At 45.5% G+C, this 23,184-nt stretch overlaps 1 protein-coding gene across 1 annotated transcript in view; it reads right to left on the bottom strand.

Annotated features, from left to right (window-relative positions):
* The window catches only part of USP35 (ubiquitin specific peptidase 35), a 67,802-nt gene that overhangs the window by 8,391 nt on the left and 36,227 nt on the right, over positions 1-23,184 (bottom strand). The window contains exons 5-8 of the mRNA XM_029602204.1: positions 20,143-20,244; positions 17,852-18,010; positions 16,609-16,802; positions 3,470-3,563 (exon numbers count right to left, since the gene is read on the bottom strand). Coding sequence (XP_029458064.1) covers positions 3,470-3,563; positions 16,609-16,802; positions 17,852-18,010; positions 20,143-20,244 — 549 coding nt within the window. The remainder of the gene's footprint in view (positions 1-3,469; positions 3,564-16,608; positions 16,803-17,851; positions 18,011-20,142; positions 20,245-23,184) is intronic.

The raw sequence follows: 23,184 nt of genomic DNA, 5'->3' as shown, positions 1-23,184 counted from the left end.
TGCTTGTTTACACTCCTGAAGAATTCTAAGGCACAACTTAGCTTTGCTAAATCCATGCTGGTGCTTTATCTGTATTGCTCACTAATCTTCGACAACTGTTTCCACTATTTTGCTGGCACAAATGTCAGGCTCACTGATCTGTAGTTTCTGGGCCTGCCTCGGATCATTTTTTTTTAAAAAATGGGTATTACATTAGCCACCTTAAATATCATAGCAAATTTTAATGATAGGTTACAGATTACCGGTAGCAGGTCTGCAATGTCGGAGTTCCTTCAGAACTCTAGAGATTTGATACTATTTGTTTTATCAATTTGCTCTAGAACCAATTCCAGTTTCAAATTGATTTTCATCAGTTCCTCTAAGTCCACCTACAACAATATGGCTTTGGCATGAGTATTTCCCTAATATCTGCTAAGGTTTTATCCTCCATAAATTCCTCTTTTACCTTTGATCGCCTACTAGAACAACTGACTCCTTTAGAGGCGTGGCCTAGTGTTTAGAGTTCTGGATCTCAACCCAATATCGGAGACATACCCAGCCAGTCTGCTTTTTAGGATTTGCACAATGAATATGCATGAGATAGAAATGCATGCAATGCCTCCATTGTAGGCAAATTATCTCATGCATATTCATATATGTTTATTTAAATTTGATATCCTGCTTCCTCATAGAAACTTGGAACAAGTTACAAAATAAGATTACAAAGTACGCCCAGACTGGCTGGATGTGTCCTGAGGACTTGGTTGAGAACCACTGGGTTACAGCAATGAGCTGAGAATCAGGGAAACCAGGGCTGAAATGCCACTTTCCCCACTGGCACTCCTTGTGACTTTGGCAAGTCACTTTATCTCCCGTTGCATCAAGTACCCCCCTCCTCAAGGGGTAATTTTCAAATGCCTTCCCATGTGTGAAATTCACTATCTTGCACGTAAAAATGGGGTTTTATAAAACTGTCTACCCACTGTGCAGATGAACATCCATGCGCATGTCCTGTTTGCACATACGTTTTCCCAGGCTGTGTGGAAGCACTGGCAGGGTTGGGATGGAGCTTTCACGTTTGCACAGCAAAGGATGTACATTCCCCAGTGTAACTTATCCATGTACTTACTGCATAAATTATCTGTGATGTTACAAATTTACCCTTTTAGGTTATAAACTCTTTAGGGCAGGGACTAACTGTACCTGAACACTAAATAAGTTCTAATCCGTCTTGAGCATTATTTGGAAAGAGGGGGTAAAAATCCAAATGATATCACAGGCTTCTTCCTTTTGATCAACTTGAAAAAGATTTTATTATTAGTTTCCATCTCTGGCAAACCTCTCTTGGCCTGCCTTATTATTGCTTTACCTCTGTTTTACCAGTGCTTTTGGTCTTTCCTATTTTCATCATTAGGATTTACTTTACATTTTTTAAATACATTTTTTTGGCGCCACTAACCTCTTTTTTTTAAACTCTTTTGTTTAACAAGTTTTTACAGCACACACAATAACAAAACACTGATTGTTCATGGCAATATTATAGCAAGGAGGACACAAGGGCGAACCTGCAAATCAGTATAATATTCCAAGTAAGGACCCCCCATATCTGCTCATAATTTCAGATCAAATTGTAATCTCTCAATATTAGCAATATCACACAACTGACTACGCCAATGATCGATAACTGGGCAGGTGTTCCAAAAGGTAGCAATGGTAAATCTGGCGGCCAATAACATTTGACCCACTAATGCTCTGTATTTAACTGGCACCAATGAGTCAGCCCAACACCCTAACAATCCCAACTGGCCCTTTAAAGATGGGAAAGCCCATAATGTCAGCTATTTCTTGTGAGACTGAAGACCAAAAGAATTGAGTACTTTGACAGTACCACCACGTGTGCGTGCAAGTACCCGTTTCCCCACAACCCCTCCGGCACTGAGTGCTAGAAGCCGGAAACATTTCTGAATAAAAGACAGGGATGCGGTATGTTCTGTGCAATAATCGTATCATCAAAGCAACCAGTTTTGCACAGATCGAAAAATGGTGAGCAGAAGCCCAAATAGTTTTCCAATCTTGGCCGACCAGGGAGAGATCCAAATCCACAATCCAGGTATCAATAAAGGCCTGTGGGGTTTCAATACCAAATTTACAATTCAGGATGCCATGATAGCTCAGGGCAATACCATGTATGCGGGCACCCGGATCACTAAAACTTCTCTCATCCGTTTAGCGGGAGTAAATATCTGATTCAAGTTAGCTAGCCGCCCAGGGGCTGAATGTGGACATCCAGGTGATAAACATCAGTGCTAAGCACCTAACAATTTTCCCTGTCTCAGCCCCTTGTAGAATAGTGGACGGGAGAGAAGGTGGTAGCTAGCAGCCTGGCATGCAGGACTGGAGCACGGGCATTAAAAACCCTAGTTGAACCTTCAGTCTTGCACCCTCCACCTATTGGTGGCAGCTCAGGCACAGCCTCCCTCTCTTGTGCCCCATTCAGCATCCACCTCTCACCCTCTGCCAAGCCTTTCATTGCCCTCCTTTTGCCCCCTGTCCGCAGTGTCCAGCATCTCTTCTCCCACTCACTGCCTCTCTCTACAACTTCCCCATCTACCCAGCTTCCTCTCTGTCTCCAGCCCCAACATCTAGCAGGCATGTAGTCCCTTCTCTCTTGTGGTGCCGCGCCTTAATTGCAGGGCTGGATTTAAGATTTTTGCACCCATAGGCAGGCTTGGAGAGTAAGGGTTGGGAGACCCTGAAGATCAGAAAATGGGGGGAAGTTTCACCTTCCCCTCCAGGGTCCTAGAGTGCTATGGCAGTGGAAGCAGACTCCTCCTTGGCACAGCTGCAACCCTCTTTGACTCAGAGATCTGGCACCTTCAAATTTTGGTGCCCTCGGCAATTGCCTGTGGTGCCTTTTTCCTAAATCCTGGCCTGCATGCAGAAGATAATTACAGACATCTGCAGAGAAGTCAGGCCTCTGTTGGGAGAGAAACAGAAACCAAGACATCGCACCAGTGTTTCCCAACCCTCTCCTGCAGACATTAACTATCCACTTGAGTTTTCAGGATTGCCACAGTGAACATGCATAAGATTGGAGGACCCGTGTATGTAAATCTATCTCCTGTATATTCCTAAAATCCTGACTGGGTAGGTGTGCCTCCAGGACAGGGCTGGGAAACATTGTTACACTATTAACAACAATTAACATTATGTAAAATCTTATATTCCGCAACTTCCAAGCAGAAAGCATTCAGTGCGGATTACAAACTTAAAATGCAAATAACATAAAACAAAGATTGCATAAAACATCACCGTAAAAAACATAAAATCCAAACCACAATGTGTTTTCCTCCCTCGAACAAAAGAAGATCAGAATTCAGGTTTCTAAAAATTGTATTCTATAACCCGACCAAGCTAAATGCAGTACCCTACCCAGAATAAAATGAGGGTGCCCAGCAGCAGAGAAAGAAATGGAACAGAAAATATTTACCTGACTGTGCTCCAAGAAGGCAAAAAGCCACTGGAGTTTCATCATCAGGGGCTGAGAGTTGCTTTCCTTTAAACACAGCACTGAGTGTCTAAAACTTAAACAGACATTGAAGAAAGAAATTAGAAAAAAAAGTTAGCCATGACACATAACATGTCTGTTTTCAAACCATGACACTTGGTTTGAAAACATGTCGGTATGCAAAAGAATTATGCACAGGAGCAAATTTCTACAAGACAGAGAGAAGGATCCTCTGACCATCCCAAAAATCTTTTTTTGCAGTATGAGATAAAAAATGCCCTGGATCAAATAGTTCCAAAAGTGTGACCATTTACGTGGTTCCGGAAAATGAAGTTGCATATCTGTAATGAGTAGACCACAGGATAATCAGCCACACAACTGTGTGACATAATTCGATAGTGCCGATGCAGAGCATTTCACACAAAGCTTAGAAAAGTCTAGAAGGCTTTCTTTTGGGTATATGTCAGATTTCATACCTCTGTATGGGCCCCTTCAGTCTTTTGTAATAGTTTAAGAAGGCTAAAAAGAGGAGGTAAGAGGGAATGTGTGACTGATTATCTGGCTGTCTAAGAAGAACAAGTAAGCGACTCAGTTTCCTCTGTTGACAAGCAGGATCAATCAGCCACACAAACGAGAATCTGAAAAAGGGAACAGTGAGCGAAGTGATCAAATTTGCAGATGTCACAAAATTATTTTGATTCTTTAAAACAGCAGTGGATTGAGAGGAATTGCAGAAAGACCTTATATGAGACTAGAAAACTGGGTATCTAAATGACAGATGCAGTTTAATGTGGAAAATATTCCCCACTGCAGGTACAAGATGTAGGCTCTGTGTTAGGAATCATCTCTCAGGAAAAGGACCTCGGAGTCCTTGAGGACAATACCTTTAAACCTTAGTTTCAGTGTGCACTAGCAGTCAAAAATAGAATGTTAGGAATTATTTGGAAAGGAACAGAGAACAAAATGGAGAATATCATAAGGTCTCTGTAGATCCTTGGTGCAACTACACTTTGAGTACTGTGTGCAGTTCTGGTCACCCCATCACAAAAACAACAACGGACATGGGAAAGGTACAGAGAAGGACAATAAAAATGATAAAGGGGATAGAAAAGCTCCCTTATGGAGAAAGGCTAAACAGATTAAGACTCTAGTTTGGAGAAGATATGTTTGAGATTTATAAAGTCACGAGTGGGATGGAACAGTTATTTACCCTTTCCAACAACTAAGAGTAGAGGGACAATCCATGAAATTAGCAACCGGCAGATTTAAAACAAGTCACAAGAAGTATTTGTTTACTCAACGCACAATCAAGCTATGGAATCTGCTGGCAGAGGACATGGTGAAGGCAACTAACACAGTGGGGTTCGAAAGAGGATTGGACGAGTTCCTGAAGGAAAAGTCCATAAATAGTTATTAGCTAGGTAAGGTTGGGAAAGGCATTGCTTATCCCTGGGAATAAAACGGATCAACAATTTGGGATCTGCTGGGTACTTATGACCCAGGCTGGCCACTGTCAGAGACAGCATACTGGCACACTTGGTCGGACCCAGCATGGCACTTAGGTTCTTACTGCATATAGTTCTAGTTGTCCCATCTCAAAAAAAGACATAGCGGAACTAGACGAGGTACAGAGAAAGGTAACAGAAATGATAAAGGGGATGGAATGGCTCCCTTATGAAGAAAAGCTAAACAGATGAATGATCTTCAGCTGGGAATAAAGACGACTGAATGAGGATATGACAGAAGTTTATAAAATCATGATAGGGGTGCAACAGGTACATAGGGGACAGTTATTTACACTTTCAAATAATACTAAAACAAGGGGACGCTCCACGAAACTAACAGGTAGCAGATTTGAAATAAATAGTAGACAGCATTTTTTCACTCCATGCACAATTAAGTTGCCAGAGGTCGTGGTCAAGGCAACTAGCAAAGTGGGATTTAAAAGAGGTTTTGACAAGTTACTGAAGGAAAAGATCATAAATAATTATTAACCATGTAGACGTGGAAAAGCCAGCACTTATCCCTGGGAGTGAGCAATATGAAATAGATCTACTTTCTGGGATCTACTATGTTCTTATGACCTGAACTGGCTACTGTTCTTATTTCCATGTTACAAATCTGAGATACTTTCTGTGACTTGGATATATCTCTATGTGGTATAGGTATACTTGAGGACTAGAAAGCACAGCCAATCTCCTTTGTTCAGAACAGGCCTGGATTTAGGCATAGGCATATGCTTCTGGTGCCAAATTAAGAGTCTTCTGGGAGCAGAGAAGGCAGTCTTCAGTTTACTGCAGGAGTGAGATACCTGCCAATATCCTTTCATCAAGTCCAGCGTGGATATAAACTGGGTTGCTCCCAGCCTTTCAATAAGTTTATATACTCAGAACATCTGATATGCTACCTTCTTGTCCTCTAAAATGACCTTCTCTATGACCTCATAAGGGCCTTACCAATGGGCTAGCAACTTGTTCTCGGAGGAAGGTAATAAGACCAAGATGCAACCTCCTGGTTGGAAGACTCACTGGACAGCGGATCAATTATATTCCTGAGCTTTGGCAACTTGGGCCTTCTTTAAACATAGGCAAATGTCTTCTCCAGCCTGCTTTAGCCATTCCTGTATCCAGATCACATATTCAACCAGGTTCTGTTCTGAGCTTGGTTCCTCTTCCCAAATTTCCCAGGCCACATCTAGGATTCAAGCTCTTCCCCCATACTGGAGTTCAAATGGGGAGAAACTAATTGAGCTTTTGGGAACTTATCAGACCACAATATAAAGAGCAAAACCCAATCCCAGTTCTTGCCATCTCCTGTGAGGAACTTCCTCAGCATCTGTTTGAAGGTTTCACTAAAGTGATCTTCGGGCCTGTCAGTTTGTAGGTGATAGACTCAAGTTCAGAGGGTTTTCACTCCCAATAAGATGTAAACTTGTTCTATCACTCTGGACACAAATGGGTTTCCCCGTTTGGTCAACACCCCCTTGGGCAATCCAACTCTTGAGAAGACCTTTATCAAGGCAGTTTCTACCATCTAGGTCTTCATATTCCATAGGGGTACAGCCTCCGGATACTGGGTGGCACAGTCCAAGATGACTAAGATATATTTATTTCCATGGGTCCCACCAGGTCCATAGCAATTCTCTCAAAGGGAGTCTCTATGATGAGTATTGGGACCAAGGGAGCTACTCAAACCCAGAGAGTTTTGGTTAACTGGCATATAGGAAAGGACTGACAATGGTCCTGGATTTGTCTGTACAAGCCAGGCCAATAGAACTGGGCCAGGATTTTCTCCCAGGTCTTTTCTTCCCCTAGGAATTGGCTGTGAACTAACTGAAACACTTCTTGGTGGTAGGGCTGGGGTGCCAGGAGTTGTTCGTAGGTTTTCCCTTCTATATTTCCCTTTGCCATCCGATACACCAGGGCTTCACAAACATTTAGTTCACATGACCTCAGAGGACAACCAAAACATACAGTATTAGCAGGTGTGCGGTCTCTCTCCACGCAGCCAAGCTTATCCCCTCTCTCAACCTCCACTCTTTCCAGTCAATCCTCTCTCTTACCCTTCACATCAGCAGACCTCCTCTCTTGATCTTCTCCCTTCCAACAGATCCCCTCTTACATACCATACCTCCCAAGCCCATCCCATCTTTCTCTCCCCCTCCAGCCCTTTACATATCCCCCAGCTGATCCTCTCAACCTATGCCCTTCTTATAACCCTAACTGATCCTGTCACTCTGATTCCCCATTCTCATCTCCTCTCTCTCACCTCCTCCCCAACCCTTCTCGCAAATCTTCCCAGATGATCTCCTCTCACCCCAGCTCCTCTCTTACATCACCAAGTCAATCTTCTGTCATTCCCTCCTTTTCTCACCCTCCACAACCAACCTCTCTCCAACTGATCCAACCCTTAAACCTCTTTTACATCTGATCCCTCCTTTCAAACAGTCCCTTCTTCAGATAGCCCTCTGCTCATGGTCAGCATCATTTTTTATTTTTTTTTAGCAACTGGAAAGAGCAGGCTGATAAAGGAAACATTTTTCTTTGTCTAGGTTCAGTGGTGGGTGAGGAGAGAGGAGCAGTGGTAATCTCCACCGGCCTGTGCATATTCATCCCTCCCCTCTCACCATTGGCTTGTCCCTGTTATATTTTGTAAGGTTTGGGTGGACCCTTGGACACTGTGGCAGCTGACCATGCCCACGGGGGGAAGTCCCATGAGGGGCCACAGGTCAGGCTCAGCTCTGGCCACACAAACACAGATTATATCTTTATTTAGACAGTTAGTAAAGCCACCAGAGGTGGCGGTAGTGAGTAGAAGATGGAGCCCGGCTGGACTAGTATTCCTCAGGGCGCTGGAACAGCGGTTCCTCCAGTAGCAGTGCTGTAATGAAAAGAACTGAGAGAATGAGTACAATAAGATATTCACAGAGTCCCCACTATGGAGAAGCCCCGAGATAGGGAGAGCTGGCCCTCGAGGAGCGAGTACCAGATACCTGGGAGCCGAGACTCGTTGGCAAGTACTCATGCAGCAGTTCTCCGTAGGAGATGGCACTGGCGCTGGAACGGAGGCAGGCCCTCGAGGAGCGAGTACCTAGTTCCAGGGAAACAGCTCTGAGGAGTAGATGGTAGTTGTACTCACAGATGGCGTCTGTAGCGAATTCTTCCAAGTAGAAGAGGAGATGGACACAGGCAGCGAGTCAGGGAACATGGGCCCTCGAGGAGCGAGTACCGGTTCCTGATAGTGACCTGAAAGAAGCAGAGAGGCCCCCGAGGAGCGGGTACCCCGTTAGCAGAAAAGAGTCCAATAGATGTTGGAGGCAGAGTAGCTGAGTATGGAGAGCGAATCCCATCCATAGGAAATCCCATGCTAACTCAATGGCTAGCAATAAACAATAGGCTTAAATATCCGGACAGCGTGACGTCACCCTGAGGTTCGCGCCATAGAGGAAATAAGAATGAGGGCAGCGCGGCACACGCGCCCTAAGGTACCTGAGGAGCATGGCGGGAGGCAGCGCCCAATAGGTCCGGGGACGCCGGAGAGGATGGCGGGCAGACGCCGCGGCAACCAGACGCCCACAAGGAGCAGGAGTCGCCGCAGAAAAAGAAAGGTAGGCGGAGTGAAGCCGTCAGGCAACGACGGTTGCAAAGTCCCAAGACTGACAGTGATCTGCAAATGGTAGTGACATTAATGAAAGTCAGCATGAGGCTTGTGTGTTAGTGCATGCTCACAGGCCCTCCAGTGGCCCTGATCTCTACTCATTCAGGGCTTCCTAGTACCACAAAAACTTCATACAAGGGTGGGGCCACTGCAAGGCTTGTGAGTGTGTGCTGGCTCACAGGCCCCATTCTGCCTTCCACTATTAATGCTGCTGGCACTTGTGACCCCCAGCTGAAAGTTTTCTGACTCTATTTGGAGTCCTGACCCACAGTTTAGGAAGCCCTGCAATACACTAATTCTTTCCAAATTATAAAGATGGATGGAGTCAGATTATGGGTGTCTAACCCTGGGAGTAGCCTCCCACGTATCATCTGGACATGTTCCTGGGCAAAATTGAATGACTCATTTTCAGTTTATGTGCATCTAAAATTCCCAGGGTTACCATTCCCATCCCATTCTTGGGGGACAACTAAAGAGTTTCTGGGGTGTTGGTTTTCCTGAGACAGACAGGGGGCCCCAATCTATAGCAATCCCTAGGGGTTTGGAATACATAGCTTTTCCTGGCAGCACTACTGTTGGGGCTTTGGTACTTTGGGTTCCCTGACACACAATTCGGGTTCTATTGGTGGAAGACCTCCAGGAATGCCTCCTCATCATGAGTCAAGGTGGCCAGTCCAGTAATAAGCCAGGCCCAAAGCCTGGACAATCGCATCCAAGAATGATGGGGTATGGGAGCCATGGAAGTAATCACATTTCTATTTTGGCTTGTCCGGCCAGGTTATTCAGTGAGACCAAGCTGGTTGGATATTGTTGCTGGTCTCCATGAATACAGGTAAGAGTCACCGTACTGTACTCTCTTGACCAGTTCCCCCCGTATGAGAGTTTTTATGCTTCCTACTACTTTATGAGTCTACTAGGGCCTGTGTAGGGGAGCCATCCCATTCCATTGGAATCTCAAAACTGGTGAATCCTGAGTGTGGAATGTCCACAAAGTTGCAAAAGTGTGGGGTCATCAGACTGACATCCATCAGTTCGTCATCCATCCAGCAATACTTGCAGGTGAAGCAGGACCATGGGCCTAGGTACCATGGCCGGTAGAAAGAACCAAACTGGTCTTTCTCTGACATCCACAGCGGCCATCTTGCTTTCAAACTGAGGCATCTTGGGACCAGTGGTGGTGGTGGTCTCTCTCTGGCAGCCTGACAGGCTCTGGCATCAACTGGGCTTGGTGGAAGGCATCAGCCACTTCCAAGATTATCTCCAGGATGAGCTTCACGTGTTGGCATACCCACTGCTGCACAGGTGGATCCAAATCATCCAAAAACTACTCCAGAAGGACCAGTTTGGCCATTTCAGTGCGCATCTTCCCTTCAGGCTGTAGCCATTTCCAGTCTATATCTTTTAACCAGTAGAAAAGGCTCTGTGGACTTTCTCCAGGCTGGAGGATTCCCTGCCAGAGCTGCTACTGGTAATCTCTACATAGCTGGCCATTCTGTCTGGGTTTGCAGCCTGGAAGGCAGTCTGGCTGCTGCCTATCAGAGATTACCAACGAATGTGGTCCACGTGGGCTCTGCCAGTTGGGCTGTTCATTCAAAGTTCACTAGGAAAAAATCTAGATCCTCTCCTGGAATCAATTTGGATATCATGGGGGCTAGCGGAGTAGGCCAATTTGTAGTAGGTTGCACAGTTTGGGCTGCCAGTGACGTTTATTGCTGGTCAATGCACTCCTGCAGTGCTTGCTGCTGGGCCTACCAGTCCTGTACGATAGTCTACAGTTGTTGCTGCCCCTCTGTGAGACCCTGAAGTAAACGCTCCATGCTGGGTTAATGAGGGCAAACGCCTCTCTGTTCCAGAGAACCACTGCCTTATTCAAAACACAGCGGAAAAAAACAACTTTTTTCCCAGGGAAAGGAAAATGTAGTCTATCCAGCTCAGACTCACTATAATTCTCTCTATCCAGGCAGGGCTAGGCCCTTTAGCCTGATGGATTCGGGTCTCAGGGCTGCTGCTGCTGCATCTAGGACCAGAAGACAAAAATAAATTTAGTGGCATGGGTCCCCAATCTGTGCTGGGCTTAGACCAGTAAACACCACCACCACTAACACCATATGTGATGGGATGGGGAGCGGCCCTTGGCTTCAGGAATAGTGCCGAAGGACAAAAACAACAACTCTGGACTCCAGCCTCTCTCACAAAACCTACTTTTTTATTATTTACAGAAAGAAAACAGTGAAGTCTGTCTCAGAAGTTAGGATATTGAAGCACATAAGGTTTTAGCATAGTGTCTGGTGTTTCCTCCCCTCCTGGGCTTGTCTGGTCCTCCCTGTGACCTGGAATCCCGCTCTGGGTAGTATTTGGACTGGGTTGGATGATTTGTCTCAGTATTTTAAGGTGTTCTAGGGGCTCTCTTCTATACCCCTTCAAAGTCTGCAATAGGGAGAAGAGCTCGATCTTTAGCATCACCTGGTGAGAAGCAGAAAAAAAGTTTCTTTCAGAGGGTGATTTGGGGGTTCCAAAATCTCAATCCGCTGCCTTCCTTTATTATCCAGAATACTCAACCGTCTGAAGTAAACAGGGGCTGTTTAAATAAAACCTCAGCCAACAGGAAGATTCTCCGGCACTGAGAATAGGATCCTGGATATGAACTGTGGAGCCAGTCAAAACCCCACCCTAGTTTTGTCTGGGTTACTGACTGGGGCTTTGGGCTTTTGTGGTTGTGTTCGTGAGGCCTTGATTTCTGTTGCTGGTGGGAGTTGGAATATATAGAAGATAACATTTCTTCAAGGGAGAAACAAACCTGCCTCCACAGACTGATGCAGTAACAAGACCTTGTTGAATCCTGGAGCCTCCTGAACACAATATTTCATGTCTGCATTTCTATCAACAGGAAGTAGAGTGAGTGGGGTTTCATCCACTTCTGCACATCCTGGAGTTGCTGGTAGAAGGGCACCGCCACTAGCTCCATAGGCGGAGGAGGGGCGGGTATTCAGGTAGCAAAGGAAGCCAAAATGAGGTGACCTGGGTTCACTTTACACCTCCAAACTAAATGGGACAGCCTCAGCCATCTACTTCACAAATCCTGGATACGAGAGATCTTCCAGTGGGTATCTACTCCTAGTCTGTGGTAGCGAAGGATCATAATCTCAAAGTCATCAGACCTGAAGGACGGATTCCATGACTGCTCAGACATAATACAACAGTCTCAGAGGCCTGAAGTAGCATCGACCCTACAATCCAACCTTTAGGGGATTGCGGTGGAACTCTATGACTTCCAGTATGAAAGCTGATACACTACAGTGGTCGTTTCCCTCTCTGAAGCTGATCAGCTATGGCTTGGCATGAACAGCATTGAAATTGAACCATGGTGCTGTGGCCTCAATGTCAAAGTCAACTCATTTGGTGCCAGGGCACACTGCTGAGCTTTGAGAAAGTTCTTCCTGTGCCACGGTGCTGGCAGCCTCAGCATGCTCCTCCTCCCTGGGCTCAGGCTCTGACTTTACTGGAAAGTGCCCCAAATCTTTTGCTTGCTGCTCCAGCCCCTACCTTCTATCGCCATGGAAAACAGAGGGCACCAAGGAAGACTGGAGGGCAGGGCAGGAGCCGAGAGCCCACACAGCAGCGGCAAATGCCAGAGAAAAGCCTCTGCTCCCTGCTCCAGCCTCTCCCCCCCTCCCACCTGCTGCTGGAGTGCAGGGCTCGTTTCTGCTGTGCTCTGCTTGGAGAGTCACAGCTGCAGGACTTAAGATGTCTGTGCTGCAAACACTTGAGACTCGGGTGACGGCAGAGAAGAGAGTTACTCCGAACTCCAGTCAGGCAAGAATGATTTGAGGGAAGGGAAAGGGGGTTGGAATGCTGAAAGGAGGTGAGGGGTAGAATGCATTGAGGGAGGGGGGCAGTGCAAAACATGGTAAATGTTGGGGGAGGTGAGGAGGGGGGATAAGGAAGGGAGAGAGAGGGAGGAGTGGGTATGAAGGAAGAAGTGAGGAAAACCGGGAGGAGGGAAGTAGAAGAAAGCGAGAGAGGACCAGTGACTGAGGGAGAAAAGGGAAGAAAGGATGCTGGATAAGGGGCAGGGTGCTGGAAAGGGAAAGAGGACCCAGGATAGAGAAAGAAAGGACTAGATGCTGGGAAGATGGAGAAATGATTCGGAATAGAGACAGAGATCTAGGGACTGGGGGCAGGGACAAGGAGAAAGAACATTGGATAGAGGAGAGGAAGAGGGGACCCAGGCTGGAGGGAGAGGGAGTCAGGATCAGGTAGGGATGGACAGAGGATAGGGGGTGAGAGAGAGAGAGAAGACCTTGGATACGTGGGTGGGGGTATCCTATGGGAGAATTAAGAAGAAAGGGGATGAAGAAGAGAGAAGAGAGAAGGCTGAAGGAAGACAAAGTATTAAAATATCCAGTCTGAAGGAAAGAGACAAAGAAGGAAAAAGAGCAGCAAAGAGTGAAGGAAAACAAAAAAAAGGAACAGTGAAAGAGAAAAAAAAAAGATACATCGAGCCAGAAGAGCAAGCCCGGTACACCAAAGGTTGGAAACTTATCGCCTGCTAGAGAATATTAATAACTCAGAGGGATGAAATATCCTGGGACACAGTTCAAAGTCCCTGACCTGGTCATGTTTCCCACATAAAATATATACATGTTGGGAATAGTTGGATTTTAAGCAGGACATATCCACCGACATGGAGGCTTTTATACTAGGCCTAAAATATTTTGTGATAAAACTTAAAGAGTGGGCGTGTAGCTCTATTTTGAGAGTAAATTACTATAATTTTCCATGGAGAAAATCCACCAGTCTTCTCCCTCTTGCCAAAATGATCTGCTCACTCACTGCTAGCACAATAGAGAATAAGTGTCCCAAATTCCCCCACCAGATTCCCTAACCCTCCCTCCTTTCCACTGCCAGGAGGAGAACAGTGCGTCCGACTCGTGTAACCCCCTCTGCCAGTTTCAATCTGATATTTACATGTGTGAGGCCCTGTAATCCGCCGGACCGCCTGGCTTCACACATTCAGATTTCAGATTGAAGCCAGCAGAATGAGGCACGCTGGTAAAAAGTGCTACGCTCCTCCCGCCAGTAGGGGGAAGGCTGTGTGAGAATCATGCAAAATTTAGTTTGGTGTTCCAAGAGGATTGAGCAAATATGAAACTGTACCATGAGATGATAAACTTGAGAAGCCCTGGTCTGGCGCACTGGCTCTATTAGTGCCACAGCAGACACCAAAGCACTGAATGACAATACTTCGGCCTGCATAGCCTCAAGGATCCTCCTGTCCACCTCCTGCTCGAAGACTGCTGACGCCAAAACTAGATACAGTAGGGGAGGGGGACATTCTCCTGATTGACCATAGGGGATGTGCCGATGGTGGTGGTGTGGATCCCTGGTGGTGTGCATCTTGTTCACTGACAGAGGCGGAGCTCACTTTTTGATAAAGTGATGGAGTATAGAATGTAACAGCCTCAATACCAGCCCCTTGGCCTTGAGCATCAACAGAAATGATACTTCCACACTGCTGCCTTTGCATGATGCCCAGTGTCCTGAACCTCTTCTTCAGTATTAGCTCAGACAATGTCAATGACCTCTTGGTGCTGACAGACCATTAACGGATGATGTGGCTCTTAGGTACTTTGAGGCTGATGGTTGCAGTGCTGATGAAGGTGCATCAGTCTTTGATGTTGATCGAAGATGTCAAGAAGCTTCAATTTCTGGAGCTTGATGGACCTAGGTGACATCTTAGTGCAGATGGCACAACTAGGGTTGTCATACTCCTGTGCCCAAACATCTGATGCAATGCTTTAGATGAGCCATTTTGGACATCTTTGACTTTGTGAGGGGCACCACCTGAAGCCACTGATCTGTTTCTCTGACATGGTGAGGAAAATCAACACTGCAAAATCAAATGAAATCTTGATAGAAAATTGCATGAAACGGCGCTGCCAAGAAGCCTCATCAAAGATAACAGAGAAAAACTCTAGGTACTGCAGCTGTTGCTAAAAAGAGAAAAGTTTTAAGAAGTGCAGCAGAAGCTACCTGGGAAAGTAAAGGAATTGCAGAAGAGGCCAACTCACATATCAGAAGGATATTCAGACAAAACTGTAAGACACCAAAATGAAAATTAAAAAAATTAATAGGTGGCCTGCGCAGTGGCAGTTGCACAAGAAGTTTTGCAAATGTCCAGAAAAGCCTCCTAGGGTTTTCTAAGTTTTGCAAGAAACATTCACCTTGGCACCGTCAAATGCCGTTGGTTATTTGTGGAGCTGATTGTTACTGCTGGTCCATGAAGAATTTGGCTGAACTGAGGCTAAGCTTCCCATCATTTAATCAAGAATTGAATGTACCGTATTTTTCGCTCCATAAGACGCACCTAGGAGTCAGAGGGGGAAAATTAAAAAAAAAAAAAATGGTGTGCTAAACCGGCTCTGTTCCCGGGCGTCTGTGAAAATGGAGCAAATTAGGGGAGTGCATAAAATTTTTTTTTGTCCCCATTTGATTTTCTGGTCTGGGGAGGGCCATTTCGGTCCACTCCCCAGATCAGAAAACTTTTATCGTTCTCTTTCTGTGGGAAACCTCCCCCATCCCAACCCTTTAAATTTAATTAACTATAACCCCCCCCCCTCCTGACCCCCCCCCCCCAAGACCTGCCAAAAGTCCCTAGTGGTCCAGCGGGGGTCCGGAGCGATCTCCTGCACGTGGACCGTCGGCTGCCAGTATTCAAAATGGCGCCGATAGCCTTTGCCCTTACTATGTCACAAGGGCTACCAGTGCCATTGGTTGGCCCCTGTCACATGATAGGAGCACTAGCCCCTGTGATATAGTAAGGGCAAAGGGCCATCGGCGCTATTTTGATTACTGGAAGCCAACGGCCCAAGTGCAGGAGATCGCTCCGGACCCCCGCTGGACCACCAGGGACTTTTGGCAGGTCTTTTGTGGGGGGGGGGGGGGGGGTTGTAGTTAGTTTTTTTGTTTTTTTTTATATTCATTCCATAAGACACACAGACATTTTCCCCCCACTTTTGAGGGAGAAAAAGTGCGTCTTATGGAGCGAAAAATACGGTACTTTACAACTAAACCACCACAGTTAGGCTCAGTGGCAGTGCGCATACTGTCATGCAAAGAACCTGGCTTTGCTCCCCAGGCCGGTCAGGGCTGGAGATGCTGCAGAGGCAGGGTTCAGACCCCCTGTGGAAAGTGAGTCCCAATCATCGCACCGTGGTGATACCCAGGGCCCATGACTGCATGGTTCTGGAAGGAGCCCTGGTGGTTGGCCTCCAGCTGCAGACTATTGCTGCAATAACTGAGCCAGGTGAACTGGGAAAGAAGAAAAAATCCCCAGCTAGTTGCAAATGAAAGCTCTCATAGCACCCGTAATCTCAACCCTGGTTATTACTGAGCTGGAAGCTCAAAGGAGCAGGATGAAACTTCTATGCCCCCTTACCTTCCCTCCCCAGAGAAAAACCTTCAGTAAGAACATAAGAAATTGCCATACTGGGTCAGACCAAGGGTCCATCAAGCCCAGCATCCTGTTTCCAACAGTGGCCAATCCAGGCCACAAGAACCTGGCAATTACCCAAAAACTAAGTCTATTCCATGTTACCATTGCTAATGGCAGTGGCTATTCTCTAAGTGAACTACATCCTTGGATGGTCTTGCAGAACACATCTGGAATTTGATCTCCATGATGGATTCCAAAGGGAAGAGGTGCTAAGCTCTCGAAAACTGAGATGTTTACCCTCCTGCTCCTATTTTCTTGCTCTTTTTTACAGTAGCTGATGAATAGAAGAATCACAAAATTATCTAAATACCTGACAGATCTAAAATAGAAGAGATGGATGCATGTTTTTATGCTTGCAGATGTGTTTTGTTTTCACCTCCCTTTCCTTTCCTACCTCTAAGCAAGCTCATGAAGGGAAATATTTGGTAAAAACAAAAGGAGGAAGCTCTGCAGAACAGAAGAAACCTACTCAGGGGCCATGAAGAGAGCCTGAAGGATGCTGTTCATGTAACACGTGTTGCCCAGGTTAAGCAGGCCAATCTTGCCTGTGTCAGACTTTGAAATGAGTCGCGGGTAGAAAGGACCAAGCTCACTCTTCTGGGAGGTCCAACCATTTTGCCCCAGCAGCTGTTTGATTCTCTCTTCATTGGGAACTGGGAGGGCCTATAAAAGAAAAACAAAGCAGATTACATTGATAAATATAAGTCTGTGTCCATAGGCTGGGGGGGTGTTTTGGCTCCGTGCTTGTCCGTTCTAGTTCCAATATGGACACGGCAGACTTTCAGTAGCCTTGCTCCCAAGACCCTTCACCTTCAACAAGCATTATTGTGCAGTCTCTCTCTCTCTCTCTCAGTTGGAACCTTAGTTGTATGATGCAGGAATGCATACAAAGGTGAATGAATGTATTAATGTTTATGAAAGACGAATGAAAGTTACGTAGCAAAAAGTTTGAAGAGCTGGGCTGGCAATTCTCAAATAGCCCATGCAGTTGTAAAGTACACAGGAACTTTTAACACATGTACTTTCCCTAATTTTATATAGTTATTTATTTAGAAATGTTATATACTGTCATTCCAAGTCAAAAATCACAACAACTTACAAAAGTAACATTCGTAGTTTTAAATCTACAAGTAATAATGGGTAACGGAGGTAATTTTCATAAATAGGCATTCACTTCCATCAATTGAATTGTTCCAACATATTTGACTCAAGGTTTAAGCCATGGGACTGTGTATGGACTAGGTCCTGGTACTGAGTGTGCCCCTGCCTTCATACACCTACATATGCACAACAATGATAACAGAGTAGCGGACAATGCAATCACAGTTAATGACTTATAGGCCCCTATACTTCATACTTTGTCATCTGTTATCCATATCATGCCCTATATCTAACATACCCCACAGGACAACACCATGATTTGGTCTCCTATAAAACTGATTGTTAACAGTTCTGGCTCAGAGCTTACAGGTATATCCAAACTGAAAATCCTAACCCCTTTATATTACCCACACTGCACTCGCAGCAAAAGCACAAAATCTGCTATTGCTACACATCGAAAACTAGAAATTTCAAGATGTGTTAAGAGCAGCTTCTATTTTGTAAGACAGTGCATTTACAAAAATTGCACTTATGAAATTATCTGTTCTGGAACATGATTTTGGCATTTAATACCCAAATCAATGCCCAGAAGACGTGATGAAATGTCTTACTTTTATTGCATCCATGACTGGTTCGTACAGATCAGGAAACCCAGAAAATCGGAAGACCATACAATGGATCAGCTCAGCCAGCTGCTCCAAGCATCTGTCTCCAGACTTGGAATTTTCATAGGAGAGAGCCCTCACCAGTCTGGGAATGTGTGGGAGAAGCTGGAAGGGAAAACACATGAAACGTAAAAGGTAATAATTAGGGTGATCATGATGCAACATGTCAAGGGGAACAAGTTGAGTCACTTCTGATTTTACCCCACTGCATGCAGGAGATGTAGTTCTAATTTTCTTAGGGAAATCAGAACCACATCCCCATGCATGCAATGAGGTAAAACCAAAACTGGCTCAGCTTGTCCCCCATGACATGGAGATATCAGAAGAGCCAAGTTACCCAGTTCCAGGAGTGAGATTTTAGGCCAGTTCTGGTTTTTAACCTCCATTCCAAAGCAGTGTAGAATTTGTACTCCCTGATTCTACTCATTGAAATCCATGCTGCAGGTCCCATAGTGCATCAGGGCAGGGTTTTCAGCAACACAGGACTGGCCTAACATCTCAATCCTTGAGTGGGTAACTTGGCATCTCTGAGACATATGGGCCCCCCAATGAAAAATTATATCATGGTGACACTGGCCTCTTTGTGAAATATGGAGAGGAGTAAATTCTACTCAAGAATAAAAGCTAAACATTCTGATATGACTTCCATTTCATTTATTTGCAGTGGAAGAAAAAGGCCCAGGGCTAAATATTTCCATATATGTGGCTGAATATAGGGCTCAGCTATTTTGCCAAACTGAGGCTAGAGTTTTAGGATGACATACATGCAGCCTTCTCCTCGTGGTCTCCAGAGAAAATAAGAGGTCAATATTCAGACAGGCAGCAAACAGCAAATTTACCCAGGTCAAGTTATAAATGTAACTTTTAATAGCTATTCAGCAGGACTTGCCCAGATAAGTCTACCACTGAATATACACAGATACAAAGCTTTGCATGTAGTTTTACCTAAATAAAGTTAAGGCAACTATTTTTCCAGACAGACTTGTATGCATAGCGTTAGGCAGGGAATGCTCAATATGCGTGCTTACCAGCGAAAGTTTAGACCTGCCTCTGGCAATCCTCCATCAACGCACCTTTTTGCCAGATAAAGTTTTGTGTGCACAAAAAGTTAGGAGCCACAAAATTTTTGTGGCTGGTGGCGGGGGGGAGCGGGAAATATTCAAATATCAGGTTTTGTACGGGTAACTCAAAAACTTACTTGCACAAAACCTGTCAATCTCTATGTTAATAGGTTTCACTTCATCATACAGATTTGATCGTGAGGACCGCGAGGCAAGCAGAGCAAGATGGTTTGTCCTAACGCGTCATGTCTGGATGCCCCAACAGTCTTAATGGGAAACACAGGGGGACAATTTAAGGAACCTACCACTAGATTCATTGCTCTTTGTTTCCTGCAGCAAGAGTTAACAAATTCCGTAGCAGATTCTTCAGAATTCTGCAGCAATTTGCAAACTTTTGCAAGCATTTAGTGCTTATTAAAGTACATTTGTGTTTTATTTTATAAAAATAAAGCACATTTCTGGCATTGCTGTGTCCAGTTAATTTGGTTCTTCTGGATGTTATGGCCCACAGGAGGTGCAGAAAAGAACATCATGCTGTGGTCTCAAACAATGAAAGCGGCGGTTGTGGAGATCCGCTGAAGACATCTTGTAGGAACATCTGGTACATCTTTTGAAGTCTGGTTCTTTGTTAGTCATTGCAAAGAAGCCAAAGTTAATTCAAACTCAATTTTCACAAATTTAATAGAAAAACACTTTTTTTTTTCCAAGGAGACTAACAAAAAAATGAAAAAATAAAGAAATTACGTAAAAACTCCATGAGCAAAAAAAATGTCAAGTGGCTTAGAAGAGAAAGCAAAAAACATGTCCATGATTTTAAAGCATTCCCTGAGATAACAGAGATAACGTGCTTTATAAATACAATATTATTTTATGATCACGCTCTGTATTGTAGGCTCATTGTGCATACTGTCCCATACACTGAGGGCTCATGGTTCCTATATTCTCACAGTAAGTTTCACAACATTAGATTCTGAATAGGTGCAATAATGTTCTGCTGGGAAGAGCATGGGTCTGCGCAATAAGCTGTTTTATGAAACCTGTACCGGTTGCACCGCACAAATAATACTTATCCTCCACTCTTTCTGCTTTTCTGTTGCACTGAATGGTTCCCTGCACTGAATGGTTCCCTTTACTTTTTGGCACACCCAAAAGCATCCCCTGGGGATCAGCTCTTACCAAATGAAAAGCCTCAGTTGAATGCTGGAAGCTCAGCAGCATGGACTTCAGAACAGCAAATGCACCCTCCCGGACAATGGGATAGAATAATTTGGCAAATATCTGCAAAAAGAAAGACAGGATAGAAATAAACTGCACTGCAGCCAGCAAGCTGTGAGAAGAGCTATGCCTCCACTATTCTTCCTCTGCTGGATGCTCAATCTGCCCAATCTTATTCCCCTCTGCAAACCATTCCAAGCCTATAGAACTCTGAACGTTTTCCACCTCCTCCTTCTTTTTCTTATTATAGAAACATAGAAATGACGGCAGAAGACGACCAAACGGTCCATCCAGTCTGTCCAGCAAGGTTTTACACTTTTTTTTTCATACTTTTCTGTTACTCTTGTCCCTTTAAATAATTTTTTTTGTTCTATTTCCCTTCCACCCCCGCCATCGTAGATAGCAGTGCTGGAGCTGCATCTAAGTGAAGTATCTAGCTAATCTGTTTGGGGTAGTAACCGCTGTAATAAGCAAGCCACTCCCATGCTAGTTTACCCAGCCTGTACAATTTTGTTTGAATATAAATCCTCTTTTCTTCTTGAAGCAGTGAGCTGTGCTGGATATGAATTCTAAGTGAAGTATCAGGCTCGATTTGGGGTAGTAACTGCCGTAACAAGCAAGCTACACCCATGCTTATTTGTTTTACCCAGACTATGTAATTCAGTCCTTGTTGGTAGTTGTCTGAATATAAAACATCTTTTCTTCATTCCCCCTGCCCTTGAAGCAGAGAGCTATGCTGGATATGCTTTGAAAGTGAAGTATCAGGCATTATTTGTTTTGGGGTAGTAACCGCCGTAACAAGCAAGCTACTCCCCTGCTTTTTTACACATTTCCTCTTGCCACTGAAGCATAGAGCAATGTTGGAGTCGCATTAACCGTGTGTATGTTTATTGAATAAGGATATTCATCTCCAGGTAGTAGCCGTCATTCCCGCAAGCCACCCTCATGCCTCTTCTCTTCATTCACATCCTCTAGACTTTATGGATCCACAGTATTTTTCCCACACCCCTTTGAAATCCTTCACAGTTTTTGTCTTCACCACTTCCTCCAGAAGGGCGTTCCAGGCATCCACCACCCTCTCCGTGAAGAAATACTTCCTGACATTGGTTCTGAGTCTTCCTCACTGGAGTTTTAAATCGTGACCCCTGGTTCTGCTGATTTTTTTGGAACGGAAAAGGTTTGTTGTTGTCTTTGGATCATTAAAACCTTTCAAGTATCTGAAAGTCTGTATCATATCACCCCTGCTCCTCCTTTCCTCCAGGGTGTACATATTTAGATTCTTCAATCTCTCCTCATAAGTCATTCAATGAAGACCCTCCACCTTTTTGGTCACCCTTCTCTGGACCGCCTCCATCCTGTCTCTGTCCCTTCCGAGATACGGGCTCCAGAACTGAACACAGTACTCCAGGTGAGGCCTCACCAAGGACCTGTACAAGGGGATAATCACTTCCCTTTTCTTACTCGATATTCCTCTCTCTATGCAGCCCAGCATTCTTCTGGCTTTAGCTATCGCTTTGTCACATTGTTTCGCTGACTTCAGATCATTAGACACTATCACCCCAAGGTCTCTTTCCTGCCCCATGCACATCAGCCCTTCTCCCCCCATCGAATACAGTTCTTTCATATTTCCACACCCCATATGCATGACTCTGCACTTCTTGGCATTGAATCTCAGCTGCTATATCTTCGACCACTCTTCCAGCTTCCTTAAATCCTGTCTCATTCTCTCCACTCCTTCCGGTGTGTCCACTCTGTTGCAGATCTTAGTGTCATCCGCAAAAAGACAAACCTTACCTTCTATCCCTTCCGCAATGTTGCTCACAAAGATATTGAACAGGACTGGTCCCAACACCGACCCTTGTGGCACTCCGCTCAACACCGCTCTCTTTTCAGAGTAAGTTCCATTTACCATCACACATTGTCTTCTGTCCATCAACAAGTTTGCAATCCAGACCACTACCTTGGCACTCACTCCTAAGCTTCTTATTTTATTCACCAGTCTCCTGTGCGGAACCGTATCAAATCTCATTTGTCGCGCACAGCTCTCAAGTTTCAATGGTTTCCCCACCTCATCCAGGCATCACCATTCTCCCTGAGAGTACCTCGTCACTATCGGCACACCTCTGCTTCTCTCCTCCATACCCTTCTCCTCATTCTCCTCCTCACAACTGAAGATAACACTCCCAATCCTGGTGCTTCAAGGCAGCTCTCACCCATCTGTGCATGTCAACACATTACCCTTCCAATTTATCCCTATCTCCCCCTTCCTCCCTCTTTTCTTTTTTTTATGTTCTCTATGGAATGCCTCCTGGAATCTCAACCTGGTTCTCCGCCTCCTTGGGCAGGCTCCCTACGAACCACTGCGGCAGGCCTCCCTCAAAGATGTCACACTTAAGACGGTGTTCCTGGTCGCCATAGCCTCGGCGAGACGCATCTCCGAGCTTCAGGCGCTCTCGTGCCGAGAACCGTTTCTACGCTTCACGGATTCGGGAGTTTCTATTCGTGCGGTGCCTTCTTTCCTACCTAAAGTGGTGTCGTCCTTCCACTTGAACCAGTGGGTGGAGTTGCCGGCCTTCCCGTCGGATGCGCCTCAGGCCCTCCGGCGTCTCGATGTGAAGCGCTCTCTGCTACACTACTTGGAAGTGACCAATGAGTTCCGGGCTTCCGACCATCTCTTTGTGCTTTGGTCCGGCAATAAGAAAGGACGGCAAGCGTCTAAGACGACTATTGCACGCTGGCTCAAGGATGCGGTTTCCTCGGCCTACATCGGTGCCGGGAAGGCGCCCCCGGAGGGTGTCCGGGCTCATTCGTTGCGTGCTCTGGCCACGTCCCGGGCAGAGTCTCAACATGTTCCCATTCAGGAAATCTGTCGCGCGGCGACATGGAAGTCGCTGCATACCTTCTCGAAGCATTACTGGTTGCAACTACCGGTAGGTGATTCGGGTTCCTTTGGAGACAGGGTTCTTCGAGCAGGGTCTTCAGGGACCCACCCGGTTTAGGGAA

The sequence above is a fragment of the Rhinatrema bivittatum genome, chromosome 5 (genome assembly GCF_901001135.1).
Source record: "Rhinatrema bivittatum chromosome 5, aRhiBiv1.1, whole genome shotgun sequence".
Classification (NCBI taxonomy): domain Eukaryota; kingdom Metazoa; phylum Chordata; class Amphibia; order Gymnophiona; family Rhinatrematidae; genus Rhinatrema; species Rhinatrema bivittatum.
Note: the sequence above shows the minus strand (reverse complement) of the source record. Positions and strands in the feature narration are given on the sequence as shown.